This window comes from Phascolarctos cinereus, unplaced genomic scaffold (genome assembly GCF_003287225.1).
Source record: "Phascolarctos cinereus isolate Bilbo 61053 unplaced genomic scaffold, phaCin_HiC Scaffold_2;HRSCAF=192, whole genome shotgun sequence".
In the NCBI taxonomy this organism is placed as follows: Eukaryota; Metazoa; Chordata; class Mammalia; order Diprotodontia; family Phascolarctidae; genus Phascolarctos; species Phascolarctos cinereus.
This window is the reverse complement of record NW_027555625.1, coordinates 18,582,456-18,602,669: the sequence shown is the minus strand read 5'-3', so window position 1 is coordinate 18,602,669 and position 20,214 is coordinate 18,582,456. Positions and strand designations below refer to the sequence as shown.

At 45.2% G+C, this 20,214-nt stretch overlaps 1 protein-coding gene across 1 annotated transcript in view; it reads left to right on the top strand.

The window, feature by feature from the left end:
- DOCK5 (dedicator of cytokinesis 5) overlaps nucleotides 1-20,214 on the top strand; it is a 252,306-nt gene that overhangs the window by 85,894 nt on the left and 146,198 nt on the right. Inside the window, exons 3-5 of the mRNA XM_021001085.2 lie at nucleotides 815-855; nucleotides 7,737-7,792; nucleotides 10,109-10,205. Of these exons, the coding sequence (XP_020856744.1) occupies nucleotides 815-855; nucleotides 7,737-7,792; nucleotides 10,109-10,205 (194 nt within the window). The remainder of the gene's footprint in view (nucleotides 1-814; nucleotides 856-7,736; nucleotides 7,793-10,108; nucleotides 10,206-20,214) is intronic.

Genomic DNA, 20,214 nt, shown 5'->3' with positions numbered 1-20,214 from the left:
GAGCTATGAGATCCCATGATCCTTTTCTACCTAGGAGATTGGAAAATGCACTTCCCTCCATCCTCTGCAGAGACAGGTGACTCTGGGTGTGTGGACTGTAAGGTCAAGCTTGCTTGATGCACTGATTAGTTTTTTTTGCATGCTTCTCCTTGCTCCCATCCTCTTTGTTACAAGGGGAGGCTTGCTGGCTAGAAGAGGAAGGATAAATTCAGAAATAAAGGTGATATTTAAAAAAGGTGATCACTAAAAAGGTATTTTGGTTTTTTTAGGTTTGTTGAATTTAACTGGAGGTAGTGATTCTCCTGTAGTTTCCCAAGTCATAGCCGTAGGGCATTTGGCGAGCTTCCAAAATGATAGTATAGAATGGGGTCTAGGTATGGCAGTTTTTCCTAATGAGAAATTGTAATAATAATGAGAAAAGTAATAATAACAGTACTACTACTACTACTACTACTACTACTACTAATATAGGTATTATATATTTGAAGTTTCCAAAAATACATTGCATGTATTATCTCATTTGAACCTCAGAAGAGGTACCTAAGAAGTATGTAACATATGGGTTGCAACTGGCATCAGTGGAGGGCATTCCCATGCTAGGACTTCCCCCTCAGTGATGAAATCCTACATCCTTCTTGTCCAGGTGTGGTTCCAAGAAAAACAAGCCTTTCCAATTCAATCCATTTTGTCCAATCAGCGGCTTCTTGTTTGTTCTCCCTAGTTCTCTGCCAACATTGGCGATGGAGATCTTGCCAAGATCTAGGGATTGTCTTTGTTTAGATAAAGGACTGTGTATTCTTTTGTGCCCTGACAGGTTGGTTCAGAGGATACACGCTGAGGAATAAGGCTAAAAAGGTATGGTTTTTTTCTTTGTTTTTATTTTTGTTTTTTGCCTTCTATCTGATTTTTTTTTTCCTGCTTTGCATTGTGTGTGGTCCTGGTTGCATTATAAGCTATCTGATTAGGCTCTGCTCTCTGATTTTTCTCTTCAAGGTTTTACCTCATTTAGAAGCCGGAGCAGATTCCCAGATCTCCATAGGGACAGCCAGTAGGACAGTTAAACATGATCCTCAAGGAATCATGCAATGATTCCATCAATGCTTGATCAGGAAGCATTTATTAAGCACCTACTATACGCCAGGCACCATGCTAACTAAACTGGGAATTTTCCTTTGGGTAAAAGTGACCTTGTGTTCAGCCAGCCAGTTTGGGAAGGTGAAAGTGAGTCAGGCCAAGGGGTGAGACCAAGGGTCAGTCAAGGCAAGAGAAGATGAGAGGTCTTTTTGTTCTTCTTCTCCTATCCCCTAGAACGCAGTTGCTATAACAGCCAACAATGGGCGTTGCTTTACCTGAGGCCTCAGCTTTGGTGAGGGGCCAATGGTCCTCCCTGATTCCTAAGCTCAGGGGTGCCCCTTAGCCGTGACTCTTTCCTCCTTGCAAACGGGCTAGGCTGTAGGGTGTCTTTTCTCAGGGCTGGGAAGGCAAAGTACCAAGTCACAGTTTCAGGACTTAACAAAGCCGTTCTCTGGAGCCCTACCCAATTGCTTCCTCGGGGCATGGAGGCAATGTTGGGCTCTAGAAAACTTTGCAAAAGGGCCATAAGCTAGGATGGGGGCCGTCTTCAGTTGTCCCGATCTATATCTTGTCACTGGACCCACATGGTTCTGTGAGAAAGTGAGGCTGGTGACTCTGCACAGCCCTCCCTCGCTTACATCTAATTCACTTGCGAGTCATGGCGTCACCTCCCCGATGCCAAGGGCAAACAATGAGTTCTGATAGGTTCTATGGCACTAGAAAGAAATTGGGCACTGTCCGAGGAGGGAATTATCCTTCCAGGACCCGTCTGGTTAAACACAGCAAGCCCCCCCACCAGCATCTGCCCTACGCTAGGTGGCTGTACCTTGCTCCTAAGGTGTGGAGAGAGGGATATCATCTGTCTGGGTTGAGCAGATATCTGCAGCCCAGGAGTCACAGCATTTTTGAAGTGGCCAGTTAAGATAATTCACAAAAGCAATAACAATGGCAGGCGGAGTGATTGGTACAGGGGATACAGGGCAAACTTGGGAGTCAGGGGACCTGGGCTGGAATCTGCTTCTAATTAAGATTCTCGATCTGAAGCTGGAAGATCTGGATTTGAATCCTGGCTCTGCATTTCATCATGTGCACCCTTGGGAGATTCATTGAGCTTGGTTTTCTGATCATGGAAATGAAGGGATTGGATTGGACGACCTTCAAAGGTCCCTTTCAACTCTGAATCCAGGATTCGGTGAAGTTACTGACACTCTTTGGGACTCAGTTTCTTTGTCAAATGGAGGATGTTGGGCATGACAATCTCTAAGGGCCTCCTAGCTCTAAGTCTGGTATCCTGTGACTCTGGTTTATTTCGGTTATGGTAACTTAAAAAGAAACTTAGAACACTTAAGTTAAAATCAGCCACATTGCAGGGCAGGTAGGTGCCACAGTGGATAGAGTGCCTGGCCTGAAGTCAGGAAGATTTCTCATCCTGACTTCAAATCCGGCCTCAGAAACTTACTGGCTATGTGACCCTGGGCAAGTCACTTAACCCTGTTTGCCTCAGTTTCCTCATCTGTCAAATGAGGTGGAGAAGGAAATGGCAAAACTTTCTTCCCGTCTCCTAGAATCAGGGGGTGGGGAACATGTGACCTCGAAGCCGCAGGTGGCCCTCTAGGTCCTCAAGAGCGGCCCTTTGACTGAATCCAAACTTCTGTGTCAGGCCTTCCTGACTTCAGTCTTTCCACTTGAACAAAGTGTCAATCTCATGTTTAGTTTTCACTTTTATTCTCTCACTGACTTTGTGCCAAAGCATCTTAACTGTCTTTGGGCCCAGAAATAAGCCAGAGTATGACGGAGTAGTCTCTGAAGCAAATACCAATTCTTACCCAGATTCTGAGCCTCGCTGTTGGACGTGATGCCTGATGTGCAGTGGAGGCTGGTGGCTGGCCTGGCGTTCACAACATAGATGGTGGTGCTGCTCACTAAGGAGCCGGTGGGGGTTTCAAAGGACACTTAGAATTTTCACAGGCCCGGGGTCCTGTACCTCCTAAGTGCACAAAAAAGCAATGAAAGTCTATGGTTCATTAATTTCCAGTTCTTCAAAGAAACTGACTTTTTAAAAAGCAGGCACAGATAAGAGCATTTAAATCCCAGACACACAGAGCTCTTGGCTTTCAACTTCACGTGCATGGTGCTACTCAAGGAATAGGAGTCCCAAAAGATGAGGTAGATAATAAGTGGTGAATCTAAATCATATGACCGAGGGGACTTGGGAGGCAATTGCCTGGGCTCCCCACTCCAATTCTGCCACTGTCTTCCTGTGCAACCTTGGATGGGTCACATGGATCCTCTGGGCTTCAGTTTCTTTAACAGTATCATGTCCTAACACTGTCCTCTATAGTCCCTCCTAGCTTTTATGTCTGTCCTAAGGATCCTCCCAGCTTTGCAATTTTATGTTCTAAGACCCCCTACTAGCTATAACATTTTACATTTTAAGGCTCTTCCCGGCTCAGATGTTCCATGTTCTAAGGGCCCTCCCCACACTCTGACATTCTCTGTTCTAGGATCTGTACGGTTCTAACATTCGCAGTTTTAAGGTCCCTCCCAGCTTTGACATTCTCTGTTCTAAGGCCCCTCCCATTTCTGACGTTTGATGATTCTGTGGCTAGTACAAAGTCCTTTTCCCCAAAGTATGGGAGAGTGGAGAAACTACAGAAGGCTGTTCATTTTAATGTACTTTTATGTAACTTTTTTTGTTAACTTGTATGTAATTTTTATGTACTCTTCAAGGAAGAAGGGTAGATTTCTGAACCAGGATCAGAGTGAGAAGCTCTGGCTGTTTCTCGGTTTCCACCTTAAGGCCCACTGGCTTCTTCCAGGAGCTCTGCCAGGGAAGGCTTTCTTGTTCCAAGGCTGTTTAAAGTGACCTTTCCCTCCCACTAAATTACTGAGGGGAGGGGTGGTTCACACACTCCCTTTGAGAAGCTTCGAAGCCTTCTCCTGGGAGAGCTGATTCAGGAAAAATAAACCAATGTCCTGTCTATTGCCATTGACAAGATTTATTCTCTTCTGCCTCTTCCTTGAGGGAGTGAGTCCCTTTGAAATCCTTTTAAGCTCCAGCATGACCAATGCCTTGACTTCTCAGGTCTTGAGAGCCCATTTGGACGGCCTATTATTTTAATGGGGACTTTGATGTCCTTTAGAAGCAGGCCCACCCCATGTGGAGTGGGTGATAAAAATGTGGCAGACGTGCCCATTTCAAGAGCAAAGAGTATTATTTCAGGCCTTGTTATTGATCTGAGGTTGGGTGGGAAGGATGGCTGGCCAATCTCTAGCTTAACAGTTGATTCAAGTGAATGGGTAGCTTTAGTGGATGGGGATTGAATTGAGGGGAGGTGGGATGTAAATCAGAAATACAGCCTGGTTTACTCAGGATTTATGCAGCCCATAATGGCATTCTACAGGGCAGGCTTACCAAGGAGCTCTGTAATTGGATATGTGATGCATACAAATTATGTTTTGGTAAGACAATAAAATATTTTAAAATCCTTTTATGGTTTCCTACCTAGAAGTTTATGGTTTATGGTCTCTTTTGTAAACGTTGAAATCATGCTATTGGTTTTAAATTTCTCCCTCCTCTTCCCTTGGCTTTCTCCAAAGTAGTTTAGGGAATGCAGTCATAAATGTAGGATGCTTGGCCCAGTTTAATTGACCTGATTCCTTCCTGGTATTGGATTTCCTTGGGCGAGAAAATGGACTTGCACTAAAGATGATCATATCTTGTTTAACCCCCCTCACCCCTAAGGGCTCCTCAGAGATTGTTGCTGTTTGAGTCATTTTCAGTCGTGTCCAACTCTCTGTGACCCCATTTGGGGTTTTCTTGGCAAAGATCCTGGAGTGGTTCGCCATTTCCTTCTCCAGCTCATTTTACAGATGAAGAAACTGAGGTAAACAGGGTGAAGTGACTTATCCAAGGTAACACAGCTGCTATGTGTCTGAGGCCAGATTTGAACTCAGGAAGATGAGTCTTTCTGACTCTAGGCACTCTGTCCACTTTGCTAACTAGCTGCCCCATAAGACCTTAGAAGGGACCCCAAAGGCCCTCTGCAGTCAAGGCCTCTCATTTTATAGATGATGAAACTGATTTGCTTGGGATTACACAATTAATAACCAACTTCGGTGATCTATCCATAGCACCACCTAGTTGCCCCTAGCTGTACCAACATATAAATATCCATGTGTTGGGAATAGGACACATTGCTGTCAGAGCCAACCCTCTCCTGTCTCTCGAGGTGCAATCATGGCCTGGAAAATCCCAAAAGAGGGGGTTATTAGGACAAGGCTGTGGTTTACACTTATAATATTGGGACACGTGTTTTGTGTTTCCAGTAGTAAGTAAACTACTTGAGGTATTGTAGCTCTCGGGATGGAAGAGACCTCAATCCACTGAGTCCAACTTCCTCCCTTTACAGATAATTCAGAAACCAAGCCCAGAAAAGTTGTGACTTCAATCAATCAATAAACATGGGTTAAGCACCTACTGTGTGCCAGGTACTGTGCTAAGCACTGGGGTTAAAAAAGCAAAAGACAGTCCTTATCCTCAAGGAGCTTACAATCTAATGAAAAGATAAGGTTTGCTAGTGCCACAGTGCTGGAAATGTTCAGCCTGATGGTAGAATCTTGGCAAGACACTTTTTGGAGAGTCGTTCTGTTTGCTTCTTTGGGCCGTGATGGAGTCTGCCAAGGGCTTGGGTGTCATGGTGGCATGTCAGAGTTGGAAGGTCCATCAGAGGCCATCTTGTCAGGGTCTGTGTGTCCTCAGCTTTAAAATGAGAGGCGCCACGGTGATGGAGGAAAGACTGCTTAGATGGACCTCATTATTTGTCTGTCATCCTCCTCCCTCCTTCAGGATGTAAGCTCCTCGAAGGCAGACGTTGTTCCAGCTTTCTTTTTGTTTCCCATTCCTAGTGTATGCTGAGTGACTGTTTGACTGAGTGAACTGGGAGAACCTGGGCTTAAATCCTGGCTTTGCTGCTGATCTCCATGCTCTGAGGCAAGCCATTTAACCTCTCCTGGGCCCAAGTACCTCATCTGCGGGGGCAGCTAAGGGGATAGAGCACTGGACTCATAATCAGGAAGACTCATCTTCCATTAGTTCAAATCCAGCCTCAGACACTTGCTAGCTGTGAGACCCTGGGCAAGTCACTTCACCCTGTTTGCCTCAGTGTCCTCATCTGTAAAACGAGCTGAAGCAGGAAATGGCAAACCTCTCCAGGATCTCTGCCAAGAAGACCCCGAAGGGGGTCTTGGAAAGTTGGACACGATTAATTGACTAAGCCACAGCAACGGAGAGCCAAGTACACAACCGAGATGACCCCCCGACAACAGCAACATCCCCTGTAACGTGGCGGTATTGGACTGGTTGGCCCGGAAGGCCCCCGAGACCATAAAGCCGTGAGCCTGTGAACATACGTTGATGCCCTCTGTCGCTGCCGTGAACACAAGTCTAAGATGGCCAAGGGATGAGAGAGCGGCCTCTGTCCTGTTCTCAGTGACCCATGACGGAGTCCCAGAATGTGAATCAAAAATGGGGAGCCTCTGGATACAGCGCTGGCCCTGAAGTCAGGAGGACCTGAGTTCAAATCCGGCCTCAGATCAAACGCTTGACACTTACTAGCTGTGTGACCCTGGGCAAGTCACTTCACCCCGATTGCCTAAAAAAAAAAATTGCTCAAAAAAAAAATTGGGAGCCCAGAAAGGACCCATCCACAGCCTCTAGCCTTGGCTGAGCCGGTGAAAAAAGTCTCCTTCCCTCAGGTAGACAGAAAAGAAGGAAAACCTAGGTCTCCACTGCCTCATGCTGAAATTCTACAGAGGGGAATTTGGGGAGTGGGGAATGAACGGAGCAAGGAGTCCTGTAGGTCGCGGGATTCTGTGTGGGGCCCGTTGGTGGGTTTTCTTACCAAACCGAACCACTTCAGAGTACTGGCAGGTTGCCATGTTTGCCTTATTTTTTCCTATTTTCTTTGCTGTAGGAATTCTCGTATTTCTTCATATTTTCCTTCTCCCATCTGCACCTTCACACAGGTAGCCACCATACTTGGAACACACTCCCTCCTCATCTCTGCCTCTTGGCATCTCTAGCTTCCTTGAAGGCTTAGCAAAAATCACCACCTTCTGCACCTGTACTTTCCCTGATCCCAGCCTGTGCTCACTGCTAGCACTGGTTGCTGGTGCCTCTTGCCTACTCCCGGTTATCTCCTATGCACCTATTTTGGGTAGCAATAGAGGCTGATCCCTCTATTTCATTGCATAGGGAGCTCCCCTATCAATTCAGTCCAAAAGTCAGGACCTTCTCTGCAACTTAAGAGTCTTGGAGAATTGCCCAGAGCCTCGGTAGGTTAAGTGACTTGTGCAGGACCGTACAGCAGTTACATGCCAGAACTTGAACCCAGGGCTTTCTGCTTTCAAAGTGGGTTCTCTTCTCACTGAACCATAGCTTCCTTCTGGATATTTTGTTATATTTATATGTTGCCTCACTTGATAGAATGTAAGCACATTAATTGCAAAATTTTATTTTTGTTTTTTTTTTTATCATTGTATCACCAGGGTTTAACACAATGCCTGGCACATAGTAGATGCTTAAGAGATGCTCGTTGATTGAGGTTCTGTTTTGAGGCTTGGGCTTTGCTACCATCTAACCTGATTTTTTCTCTTTGTAGGGGATTTTCCCTGAAACATACATCCATTTGAAGGAGGCCACCGTAGAGGATCGAGGGTGAGTGCTTTGAGGATGCCCGACGGGTGGCAGCCAACTGGGTGGTCATTGCAAATCTGCGAGCCTCACCTTCCTCATGAATTAGAATGGGATGAGGGTGCCCTCTTTATGGGGTGATTGTGAGTGTGGTACAAAGAGCCTTGAATGAAGAGTCAGAGGACCAGAGTTCACTCCCTACTTCTGGCTCATGCGATGGCCTGGGTGACCTCGGACAAATCAGTTACTTCCCTGGGCCATTGTAAAATGTAGACCTTGACTAGGTGACATTTGAGATCCCTTTCAGCTCTATGGCTGTCGTTTATGAAATGAGATAATACACGTAAAGAACTTCACAAGATTTTAAGCATTACATAAATGCCAAATATTATTATGAATTTCCCACCCTTTCCACTCCTCTCCCCATTCCTACTTCCCTATTTGAGGAGGGGCAATCTGTAAAGTAGGCAGCTAGGTGGCACATTGAATAGAACACTGGCCTTGGAATCACGAACACGCATCTTCATGAGTTCAAATCTGGCCTCAGACACTTAATAGCTGTGTGGCCTTGGGCAAGCCACTCCACCCTGTTTGCCTCGGTTTCGTCATCTATAAAATGGGCTGAGGAAGGAAATGGCAAACCACTCCAGTAACCCTGCCATGAAAACCCCCAAAAGGGGGTCACAAAGAGTCAGAGAAAATAACTCAACAGCAACATTCTATAAAGCATCTTTCCCCGTCATTCTTTTCTCTATTTTTTTTCTTTTTTAATCCTTCTTCCCAATCAGTTAGTCAACAAGCATTTAATCATTGCCTGCTGTGTGCCAGGCACTATGCTAAGTGATAGGGATACAAAAGAAGGTGAATGCAGACCCTGCTCTCATTTATGTAATGGGAGAGACAACATGCTGACAGTTCAAGTTTATGCCTTGTAAATGGAAACAGTCTCAGAGAGAATGCCTGAGCAATGGCGGGGTGGAGGGGTAGAGGAGAAAGGGAAAGGTCTAAAGGAGATGTTGACCCAGGATTCCTACAGGGATCGAGGGCATCCAGGGGTCCCACACCTCCAGAGGAGGCGGTACTGGGGTCCAGGAGGATCGTGGGTCCTCACAGATGAAGGGACTCAGGATGCTTCTGTCAGGGGCATCTGGGACTGGCGGTGGGTAGCCAGGCTACTTCCCCCCATCCCCTCTCTCCAGGGTCTGAAGCTGCTTTCTTTGAGCTCTGGAAACATTTGTGTGGGGAGAAAGAATGAGTGAGAAGACCCGGTACAGGCAAAGAGAGATCCACATCTGTAATATTAGAGCTCCAAGGGGCCTGTTAGGTCCCCAGACCAGAGGTTCTCGGACTGTTTTGTCCATGGCCCAGAGAGTCCCCATATCTGAACAGGTGGAGCTACAGCCTTGGGTGGGCACATTCAGTTGAAAGTTGGAAGCCTGTCTATTGATGGTGAGCTTCTTGAGGGCAGGGACTGTCTTCTGCCACTTCTTGCATCCAAGGAGCTTGTTCTCATAGAGCGTGGCACTGTTACTTCATCCATGTTTATCGAATGACTGGCTAGCATCTACATCAGTTTGCTATGGCTGATTCTCCCTCTGAAGAACCAGAGACAGAGGAAGAAACCAAGGTCTACTGAGTTTGAATGGCTTGGCCAAGGTGGCTCAGGTGGCAAAATAAGAATTAGAACCCGGGTCCATTGACTCCAAATCCAACCAAGCTCTCCACTGGGTAATCTGGGCTTTCCTTATAAATCTTCTTCAGCCAGTACCACCGTGCACTGAGTAGTGGGCCTGGAGTCAGGAAGACCTGAGTTCAAATCTAGCCTCAGACACTTACTAGCTGGGTGACCCTGAACAAATCATTTAACCTCTGCCTGCCTCAGCTTTCTCATCTGTAAAATGGGGGTTATAAGAGCACCTACCTCCCAGGGTTATCGTGAGGCCTAAAGGGAATATTTGTGAAGCACTTAGCACAATGCTTGGTATACAGTGGGTACTATATATGTGCGTATTCCCCTTCCTTTATCCTCCTTTCTCCATGTCTTATTCTCCTTGATAATAACTTAGTTAATACAGTTGGTATTCAAGAAGTCCAGGATGGAGACAACCTTGGCTGTGGATTATTTCACACTCCCAGGCTCAGGCCCTATTTGGGGACTGCCTGAGATCTGAGTGAGATGAGTTTTTCTCCAAACCTCAAAGATTCAGTTGAGTTTCCTACTAGACACCCCCCCAGGGCCCAGGTTTTGCCTCATCCCAGCCTGGAAACAAGGCCCTTACCAACTTCCGCTGGCCAGGCCTCCTTCGAGAAACCCCGTGGCTCATCTGTTTCTCTCTCTAGGCAACATGAGACCGTGATTCCCAGTGAGGCGCCACTGGTGCAGGAACTCACATCCACCCTTCGAGAATGGGCAGTCATCTGGCACAAACTCTACGTGGTGAGTCACCTCCAAAGCCCAGAGCACCACTGACGTTGTATGCAGCGTTACACACCTGTAGACCCCCACCTCTGCAAAAAGTTTGAGGAGATACCATCGCTAAATCTCTTCTTCCAGACCCTGGTCATTATAATTTCACTGTGTTCAGTTTCAATTGTTTTTCATCTGAGAAAATTGCCTGGGATCCCGCAAATGGTGCACACCAGAAATGGGACTAGAACCCCAGGGCAAGTGGGAAGAATGCCTTGAAGTTTCAAATGGTCCAATTTGGGCTTGAACCACATCTTACTCATTAGAGCCTCACAAGTGTACAATGCCTTAAAGCTCTGGTTACCTTTTTATTCGTACATGTCTTACTTTGCCTTAAGTAGACCATAAGCTCTGGGAGGTCTGGGACCCAAAGTCTGTCCAAGCTCACGTTCATTGCTTCCATGACACCCTCTCTCCATCTCATCCTTTGCTGTCCCCTCTCCTTCTGCCTTCGATCTTTCCCAACTTCAGGGTCTTTTCCAATGAGTTCCATCTCCTCATTATGTGGCCAAAGTATTTAAGCTTCAGCTTCAGTATTTGACCTTCCAGCAAGTCGTCTGAGTTAATTTAAGTATTGACTGATTTGACCTCCTTGCTGTTCAAGGGACTCTCAAAACTCTTTTCTTTGAATGTATAAATGATAAATAAATTAAAACTTCACTGTGTCTACTAGATAATTGTTCCAGGCCTACTAGTTAGAATGGGTAGCAACACAAGGAAATATGGGTCAAGTTATAGAATCAAGACTTAGAGATGGAAGGCACTTCATAAATCATCTAAAACAAGCTATGGAGAGATCATGATTTACCTTCGGGAACACAGCTAGCTAGTAAGGGTCTATGGTGGGATTTGAATCCAAGTCTTCTTCATTCCCAGAATTCTCTGTTCTTGGGTTGTGAGGCCAGAACAAGATGATGAAAAAGGCATAGAATTGTAGGACCAGATGACCCTTCCCATTTAGTCCAAATCCCTCATTTTGCAGATGAGGAAACTGAGGCCTAGACAGGCCCAATCACTTAAAAAGTTCCATAGGTAGTAAGTGAGGTTTGAATCCAGGTCATAGAATCATAACATCCTAAGTCCTTTGACTCCCAAACCCATCTTCTTTCCTCTCCAGCACACAGCCTCTACCTACTGAGTTAAGGGTAGATATTAATATTCTAAACTAAAAGTGTGGAAGCTTCTCTTTCCATGAGCAGCATTGATTTGGTAGGAAATAAGATGCCTAGAGAACCCTGGCTCTCCATGGGGCCTCTCTCTTTTTCTTGAAAGGTGACAAGGTGTTTTATTACTTGTTGATATTTCAAAATGTCTGTTGGTCGCTATTGATTAACTCAGTGGTGATAAGCCAGGACAGCTCTTTTAAACCGTTCTGATAGACCTGCAGCCTGCTTCTGCTATCGATACAGACTCATCAATTAAGCAGGAAACCACCAACAAATGGCATCCTTCCTCTTCCTTCTGCTTGATGGGATCTTTTTCAAAGTGTCAACCATTATCTCATGGAATTATAGAATCTTAGGGCTAGGAGATTTTCGGTCAACGTCTAGACCACAGTTATCGTTGGACAGGTGACCAAGAACTAGTTAGTAACAGACCTGGACCAGCTCCTCGAGTTTTATAAGACCCTGCGCTGCCTCTGTTGCTCAACAGTAGAATTTCTTGCCCCTAATATGGCATTAGCTTCCATTGTGGAAGGAGTCTCTTGGTTCTAATAGGAGCACTTTCCCATGCTTTCCTCAGAGCTGCTGCACCCAATTTGTACATCTTATGTTTTAAACTCCATCTGAAAGTCATATCACTGCATTCCCAGTTTGCAGCTGCCCAGGATGGTTCCTCTAGGCAAGTCTCTTGACCTCCCAGAGCCTATGTTTCCTCATCTGCCAAAGGGGGAGTTGAAGAGGCAGCATCATAGAGTGTTGATAGCCCTGGCTGTGAAGTTATGGGTTCAAATTCTGCCTCCGTCTCTCCGCTCCAGGCATTTTCTCTGGCTGTTGCCCATGTCTGGGATGTTCTCCCTCCTTATCTTTGCCATCCTTTCAGTCTCACCTAAATTCCCTCCTTTCACAGGAAATCTTCTCTAGTTCCTCTTAATTCTAGTGCCTTCCCTCTGTTAATTGTTTCCTATTTAGGCTGTTTGTTTTTCCATGTCTGATTACTTGTTGTCTCTCTCCTCTTAGACTGAGCTCCTTGAAGGCAGGTATAACCTTTTGCCTCTTTTTGTATCCCCATCACTTAGCAAGGTGCCTGAGACATAGTAGGTGCTTAATAAATGTTCACTGACTGACCTTCAGTTCTTTGAACCTCAGTTTGTAATAAGAAAACCGAGGCTCAATGATTTAACAAAGGTTACAGAGCTGGTCAGTGTCAGAGGCAGGATTTAAATCCTGCTCCTCTGACTCTAAATCCTGAACCCTTTCCACTGTACCACACTGACTCAAACCAACAATATTAGCCAACATGGAAGCTCTTGCCACCTAATAGGCATGTCTTTGTTTTACTGTGACCTGGATCACTCTCACGAGGGGCCCTAACATCTCTCCTAAGTCATCTCTTATTCAAGGTTGTGGCCTTTGTCTTTAGGAAGCATGAAATCCTCCATGTCCTTGGACTCCTACTAGCAAGGCCAACATTTGTCTGTAGAGATAGCCTCTTGAAGGTGGGCCCCGGTCCAGGAAACACTAGTCGAGTTCTCTGCAGGAGAGGCAGGAGATCAAATTCCAGAGCAAAGGGTGTTTTCAGAACTGGAGGGTGTCTTGTGTGACCATCCTGGCTGCTCTTCCCTTGTGGGCATTTTCAGCTGTTGAGGAAGAAACAGGAAATGTTTTGAGATAAGTCTGGTGCAGGCCTCCCTTCTTTTGATGGGAAGCCTTGAGCTGAAGAAATGTTTGTTAGAGGAAAACTAAAAGAGCCCTTTGGAGCAAAGTATGACTTAAGAGCTCTGGGTGTGTCCTCTGCTGTCTACCCCCAACTCCCCCCTTACATGTTTGCTTTGGAGGAGGAGCTGGTGATAGGAAGGGTGGTTAGGTAATGTCCAAGGATAGGCTGGGAAATTTTTTTATTGCCCTAGAGATGCCTGAGAGTAAGTTCCACCCTTCCTTACCTCTGCTTTTGATAGCTTAGCCTCAGTTCTGCCTGGCAACACAGAGGTAGAAACTCTTAGAGCTGGAAGGGCCCTGGGAGCCCATATGTAGCCCAATTTGTGTCTGAACAAGAATCCATAAATCCCTTCTGCAACATGATGAGAATCAGATTCCTACAGGAGATCCAATTCCCAATGTCACCAGATTTCTATTATCAGTGGAATTGTTTGTTAAAGTAGGACTGTAGCTCCAGAGAAACCCTTGGGCTGCATCCATAGCTCATCTACTTAGAAATATAAATTAAATAAATTTAAGCTGATGATGTCACTAAGCTACAGGAGTACAGAGAAAGAAGGGGACCCAAGACAAAACCTTGAGGTTCAGCCACACTTAGGGGATATGTTATAGATAATGACCTAGTCAAGGAGGCTGAGAAGTTGTCATATAGGTGGGAAGGACAACCATGGGAGAATACTGTCATTCCAGTATATTCCAGAGGATATGTATTCCAGATATTCCAGAGGAGAGTATCTTGGGAAAAGGATCAACAGTGTCAGATGTTAAAGGGAGGTCAAGAAGAATGAGCATGGGGAAGAGATGTGTCATTGTGCATCATTGGGAACTTTGGAGAAAGCATTTTCAGTTGAGTAGTGACTATGGAGCTGGGTTTCAAAAGGTTAGGGAAAGAGTGAGAGGAGAGAAAGTGGGGATGCACTGAGAATAGATGGTTTTCTGAAGGTGCTCTGGGGAGAAGAGATGGAGGAGAACCAGCAGGGAAGGCTGACTTTGGTGACCTTTTTTAAAGGATGGGCCACAAAGGTTTGGAGGTAACAGAAAAGAAACCAGAAGAAAGAAAGAGATTGAATAATGGGGTGGGGGGAGGAGGAGAAGGGTGACTGTGGAGGGAATCTTCTAGAAGTGTCCCCAGACTCCCAATCCAGTGTTCTTTTCACTAAATTTCAAGAAGGTTATTGACAAGCTGGGGTATAGTCAGCTCCGTCAGGAGGGAGACTGGCATGGTGACGGAACTCATAGAACGTGGTTTTGATGATTGATCGAAGGAACTAAGGAGGCTTCAATTAAAGAGGAGGAAATTTAGAGCTCACAGAATTTTATGGATGAAGAAACTTGAGGGTCAGAGAGAGGAAGTGACTCACCCACTGTCACACTGATAATAAGTGGCAGAGAACAGACTCCAACCCAGATTGTCCAACTCCAGGAAAGGGGAAGTTAGTGAACTGGAGTCCAGGTGTCCCAAGCCCTCATTCGGGTGCTCTTACCACTTCAGCCACTACCTGACAAGTGCCTTCCATCGTGGAGATCTAGTAAGTCAACCTTTGGCCTCTGTTTTATTGGCATCCAGGTTTAGATTGCATTAATCTCATACTCATACATTAATCTCATAGGGTAGCTAGGTGGTGCAATGGATAGAGCGCTAGCCCTGGAGTCAGGAAGACTCATCTTCTTGAGTTCAAATCTGGCCTCAGACACATACTACCTGGGTGACTTAACCCTGATTGCCTCAGTTTCCTCATCTGTAAAATGAGCTGGAGAAGGAAATAACAAACCACTCCAGTCATGAGGAGTCAGACACGGTTGAAAAACTACTGAACAACAACAGCCTCACACTCAGGGCAGTTTAAAAGTGCTCCTTTAAATAAAGACATAGGCAGCCTTCTTGGGAAACAGACTGTGCCACAGGCCTGGCACCAACCCACCCATTGGTAGGTGGTGCTGGCTCAGATAAGGTTGAGGTGGTATCTCAGCTGGAGGCCTGTGTTTATCTCTGTCATATTGCAGAGCAGGAGAGTTTTTGTCTAAGGATCAGAAAAGAATGATAGACTCAGGCAGGCCTGTAAGCATTCACTCTTTGACCACATCCCCAACCTGCAGGGGAACCGTGCCATTGGGAAAGAATTGTCCTTCTCTTTTGTAAAGATATAAATAGTATAGTAATGATAAAGAACTTTTAAAAGGGAATTCCTAGCACACCACTTCTGACAAGTCTCTGCTGTCGTTTCAGCGTGACTGTCATTGAGCGTCTCCTCTGGGCCTCAGGTTTCCCATCTATAAAATTAGGAGACTGGTCAAGTTGACCTGGAAGGCACCTTCTAGCTATGTGCCTGTGCTCTGGCATGCCCTGTGTCTTCTCACCTTCAGACTAATCATTCCCAGTCCCTCTGATCACTTATCACATTCATGTCACATGAATTCCTTCACCCCATGGCTTACCCTTCTCCTAGATATGTTCTCACTTTTTAACAGCCTTTTCAATAATTCCTGATGATTTTATAGCTTTTTCTCTCTCCTGAAATCTCCCTTTCCTCTAAGCTGGACATTCTTGGTGCCCTCAAAGAAATTCTTTGGCATGTTTTTAAGCCCCCCCCCCATCCCATCCTGGTCACTTTTTCCTATACCCATTCCAAGCTGGGTCTCAGCAAGGCAGGGTTGGCTCTACATGTTAGGAGGTTTTTTCCTGAAATCTGAATTTAACCTGGTGTCTGCCTCCATGTTCTTCCCACCCAGTTCTTTCTTCTATAAGAAAGTATCGCACGTGGAAATACGTCTTCTGCTGCTGCCCCTTACGATATGTAAAGATGACTGCCATGTCTAAGTCTAATGTCTTCTTCAGGCTAAACAACCCAGCATCCTTCAGGCATCCATTCCTTTTTTGGCCTGATCTCCAGGCCTTTCACTTTCTTAGTCTCCATCCTGGACAAGCTGATCTCCCTCCTAGGATGAATCACCCATGACTAAACATGGGACTTCAAAGGAAGTCTCACAACAGTGGTTGTCACCTTGCAATTTCTAAAGTCTGTTTCCATTTTAAAAGAGGGAGGAACCCTCCTCAGAGAGATTTCAGTAGATAGATAAAATCCAGAGAACCAGTGAATAACAGCTGGGGTTTTAAGCCTTTCTTTCTGAAAAGTTGCCAAGCAAATAGATTGAAGATCCACAGAGATCTGGTGGAGAAACATTGGCTACTGGATTCATCTCTAGTAAGCACTTCATAAATGCTTCGTCATTCATTCATGTGAAAAAGAAGACAGCAGTGATAAGAATAGTATGATGCAAGGGAAGGGGACCGGATTGGGAATCCAAGGACTTGGTTGAATGCCCAGCTCTGCTTTTGTAAATATCTCTGCGACACCCCCCCCCAACCCTATTGGGTCCATCATCCACCAAGTGATTGCTTTGAACTAGATTGCCTCTAAAGTCCCTTCCTGCTCTAAATCTATGACCCTATGAACCTGAAGACCATAATGACTTGTTCTATCTTTCCAGCAGGATTCATCACCCTCAAACTTAATTTTTTTATACTGATGGTGGTCACCGTATCCCTAGGTCTGTGCTCATAGAAGTAATTTCAGCAATGAAAGAGCTCCAAATTAGGTCCCTCTGGTTCATTACTAGGAAAAGAACATTCCTATGGAAACCTTCACCCAGTTTTTCAAATATTTCATTTGTGATCTGCAGGCCCCCTCCCTCTCATTCTCCCTTCCAATTCTGAAGTTAATGAGAGGGGAGATATGACGTGGTAATTACTGTGTAAAGAGAAAAGTGATGGTTGGATTCCCATTCCCTCTCCTTCCATTCTAACTTTGTTTGATGGACTTTTTCATGTGATAATAGAAAGAGCTTTGGCTCAGAAGGCAGAAGCCCTGGGTTCAATCCCACTTTTGATGATTACTATCTGTGTGACTTGGGACAAATTTTGTAATCTCCTTGGATCTTAATTTCCTTGTCTATGAATAAAGGAGGATAGACTGCAAGGCTTAAAAAACCCTTTAGGCTCCAGATCTGTGGTCTGGATACTTCTCACCTCTCTGGGCCCCAGTCTATTCATCTGTAAAATGAAGGGACTAAAAGAGATCTATGAACCAATGATCTGGACAAGTCTGAGTCTCAGCCTCCTCATTTGCAAAATGAGCAAGTCAGATTAACTGGCCATTAAGGCTTCTTCTCTTTCAAGATCTGTGATCTATCCCAGAGGCTGGCTGGACTGTCTCAGAAGTACTGCCCTTTTCCATGTCTCTGTTTTCTAGGCACCCTCTTCCAGTGACCCCCTGTCCTTGGGACCTCCCTGGAATGCACTCTCTAAACTAATTTCTTTAAAGTAAAGGGGACAATTGAGGCCTTCAGCTCATTTGTTGGGATTTCTGATGACAGGGGGAAATTAAACAAAGTGGCTGCCCTTGCCCTCCTTTTGGTGAGGACTTGGCACACAGGGCTGGCATGCTGAGGTCTTCATTAAAGCGTCTTTGACAGGCTCTAATTTAGTTGAAACTAGAGAGGGAGGAATGGGGGCCAGAACAAAGCAGAGACTACCACCTATGCCTGGGGCCTCTTGAACCCATGTCATATACAATGAAGAGATCATTCAGCCAGCTTCCTATGTGCTCACTTTGGAAGAAATGGAGCCTGGAAATTCATGTTCTGGCACACTATGGATGAGGTGTTTTTCCTCTCCAAGAACCTGGGAGTCCGTGAATAAAAAGATCGCTTTTTCTTATCAGCTAGGAATCTCCGATGTCACAGTGTAGAGTGGGCTGGATTTCTCACTCCCCTTTGGAGGCTTTCCAGGACAACTTCAGCTTGACCTCAGTATTGCCCTATCTTTAGAGGAGCTGCCTGAGAAGCCTGGGTGGGCCTCTGCTTATCAGAAGCAAGTTTTAACAACAGTAACAACAAAAAACACCCTGTTTTCTACTTTTCTGGTTGGTTGGCAGGATAGAAAAGGGACATGATCTGAAGGACACTGAGTCCAGTTTTTACCCAAATGAGAATCATCTGCACAAACATGCCTGGTAGTGACAGATCTCCTTTTTCTCAAAGCCTTTCAGTTAGGAGAGGGGGGGGTCCATACCTCCCAAGAAAGTCCATTCTCCAGTGGGCTCTTTTTCCTCAGGTTGGGCTGAAATCTGCCTTCACCCACTGCTGCTCTCTGGGAGCAATCAAAGCAAATCTCATCCCTCTTTCACATAAAAGCATTTCACATTCTTGAAGAAATGGTTATGATTCCCCCTTTCCCCCAAGTCTTCTTTAAGCCAAAGACCTGTAGTTCCTTCAAATGATCCTCACAAAGTGTAGTATCTAGGCTTCTTGTCATCCTGGTCTCCCGCTTTGAGATGAACTAGGGTTGATCAATGCCCTTCCCCAAATATGGCACCCAGAGCTAAAGAGAATCCACCAGATGTCAGTCAGTCAGTCAATGAGCACTGACTGCGTGCCAGGTGCTGTGCTAAGCCCTAAGCATGCAAAGAAGGGTAGAACCCATCTACATCAATGGAAAAGGAAACAAAAATTCAGAGAAGTTCAGTTACACATCTAAGGGGTGTCAGAAACAAGACTTACAGACAGGACTGATGACCCTGAGTCTAAGGCTCTGGTCACTTCATTACTTTCAACAGAATGGAGGCCCCTTTAGGGCAGAGATTGCTTCATTTACCTCACATGACCTCAAGGACATAGTAGGTGCTCGATAAATAAATAATGAATGAATGAGTGAATAATACAACTTTTTACAAGCAAAGGGTCAAGTGGTTGTTGCATGTTATGCATCCCAGATGCCCAAGAGGACTCAGCCCGAGTGAAAAAAGATGATATGACTCTCTCTTTTTTTTTCTTTTATGCAATTGGGGTTAAGTGACTTGCCCAGGGTCACACGGCTAGTAAGTGTCAAGTGTTTGGTCTGAGGCCAGATTTGAATTCAGTTCCTCCTGACTTCAGGGCCGGTGCTCTATCCGCTGCACCACCTACCCGCACGATATGACTCTCTTAAGAGCTTAGCACAGTGCCTGGCACATAGTAAGTGATATACAAATGTTCACTATTATTAATATTAACATTAGTATTAGGCTTTTTTTTTTTGGACTGTCATATCACATAGTTTACTAGTGTTGAGTTTGTAAGCCACTGAAACCTCCAGTTCTTTTTTTTTTTTTCCTGAGAAGTCACTAATTCTACCTTTCTCATCTTGTGAAGGGTTTTTGTTTTTTAGGGGTTTTTTTTGGCAAATGTTGATGTAATGACTGAGCTATTGACTTCCTTGTGAGAGTAGTTTGTTAATGGAGAAACTTTCAAAACTCCTCCTTAGAAGAGGCATAGTGGTAGAAAGAGCCCTGGGCTTTGCCTCTTATCCATGAAACTAGAGGTATTTGCTTATAGGAGCTTTAAATTCTCCCTGCAGTCTACATATTTCATTGATTCTAGGCAAGGCTTAAGACAAGAGAGACAACATGGTGTAGTTGAGTAAAGTGTTGGCTACAGAGCTGACCAAGGAACCAGGAAAATCTAGTTTCAGTACCTGCCAGCTTTGTGATCGTGGACAGGTCACATTCCTCTCAATAGCTGGGACTACTCTTTGTCCATGGAGCATTTGCTATTTATCCATGTTTGAGGTCCCAGGAATACAAAGACAGAAGAAAAACAATGCTACCAGAGATAGATCAGAGATTTAGATTTGGAGCAGAATAGGACCTCAGGGACAATCTAACCCAACCTGCTTGTTTTACAGACAAGGGAAACTGAGGCCCAGGGTGATCCTTAGAGGTCACTTGACCTTGTCCCCAAGGTCACATGGATGATGAATATCAAAGGCAAGATTTGACTCACACTTGCTCATCTGCATTGGTCGCAGGAGTTTTCATATCAGGGAATTCCCCATGGAAAAAATCAAAGGTCTAGGCTTGGATTCTTATAATCTAGCCACTGCTCAGATTCCTATAATCCAGCCAATGGCTCACAGCTGCTCAGATTCCTTGAGAGTCTGGCCAGTATGGTGGATCTTTAATAAACCTTGTCTTTGGCTGAAAAAAAAAAATCAAAAGTCTGGACCAAAACAAAACAAAACTTAAGACTGAAATTCATACTCAAAAATTGGGTCTCCAATCCAC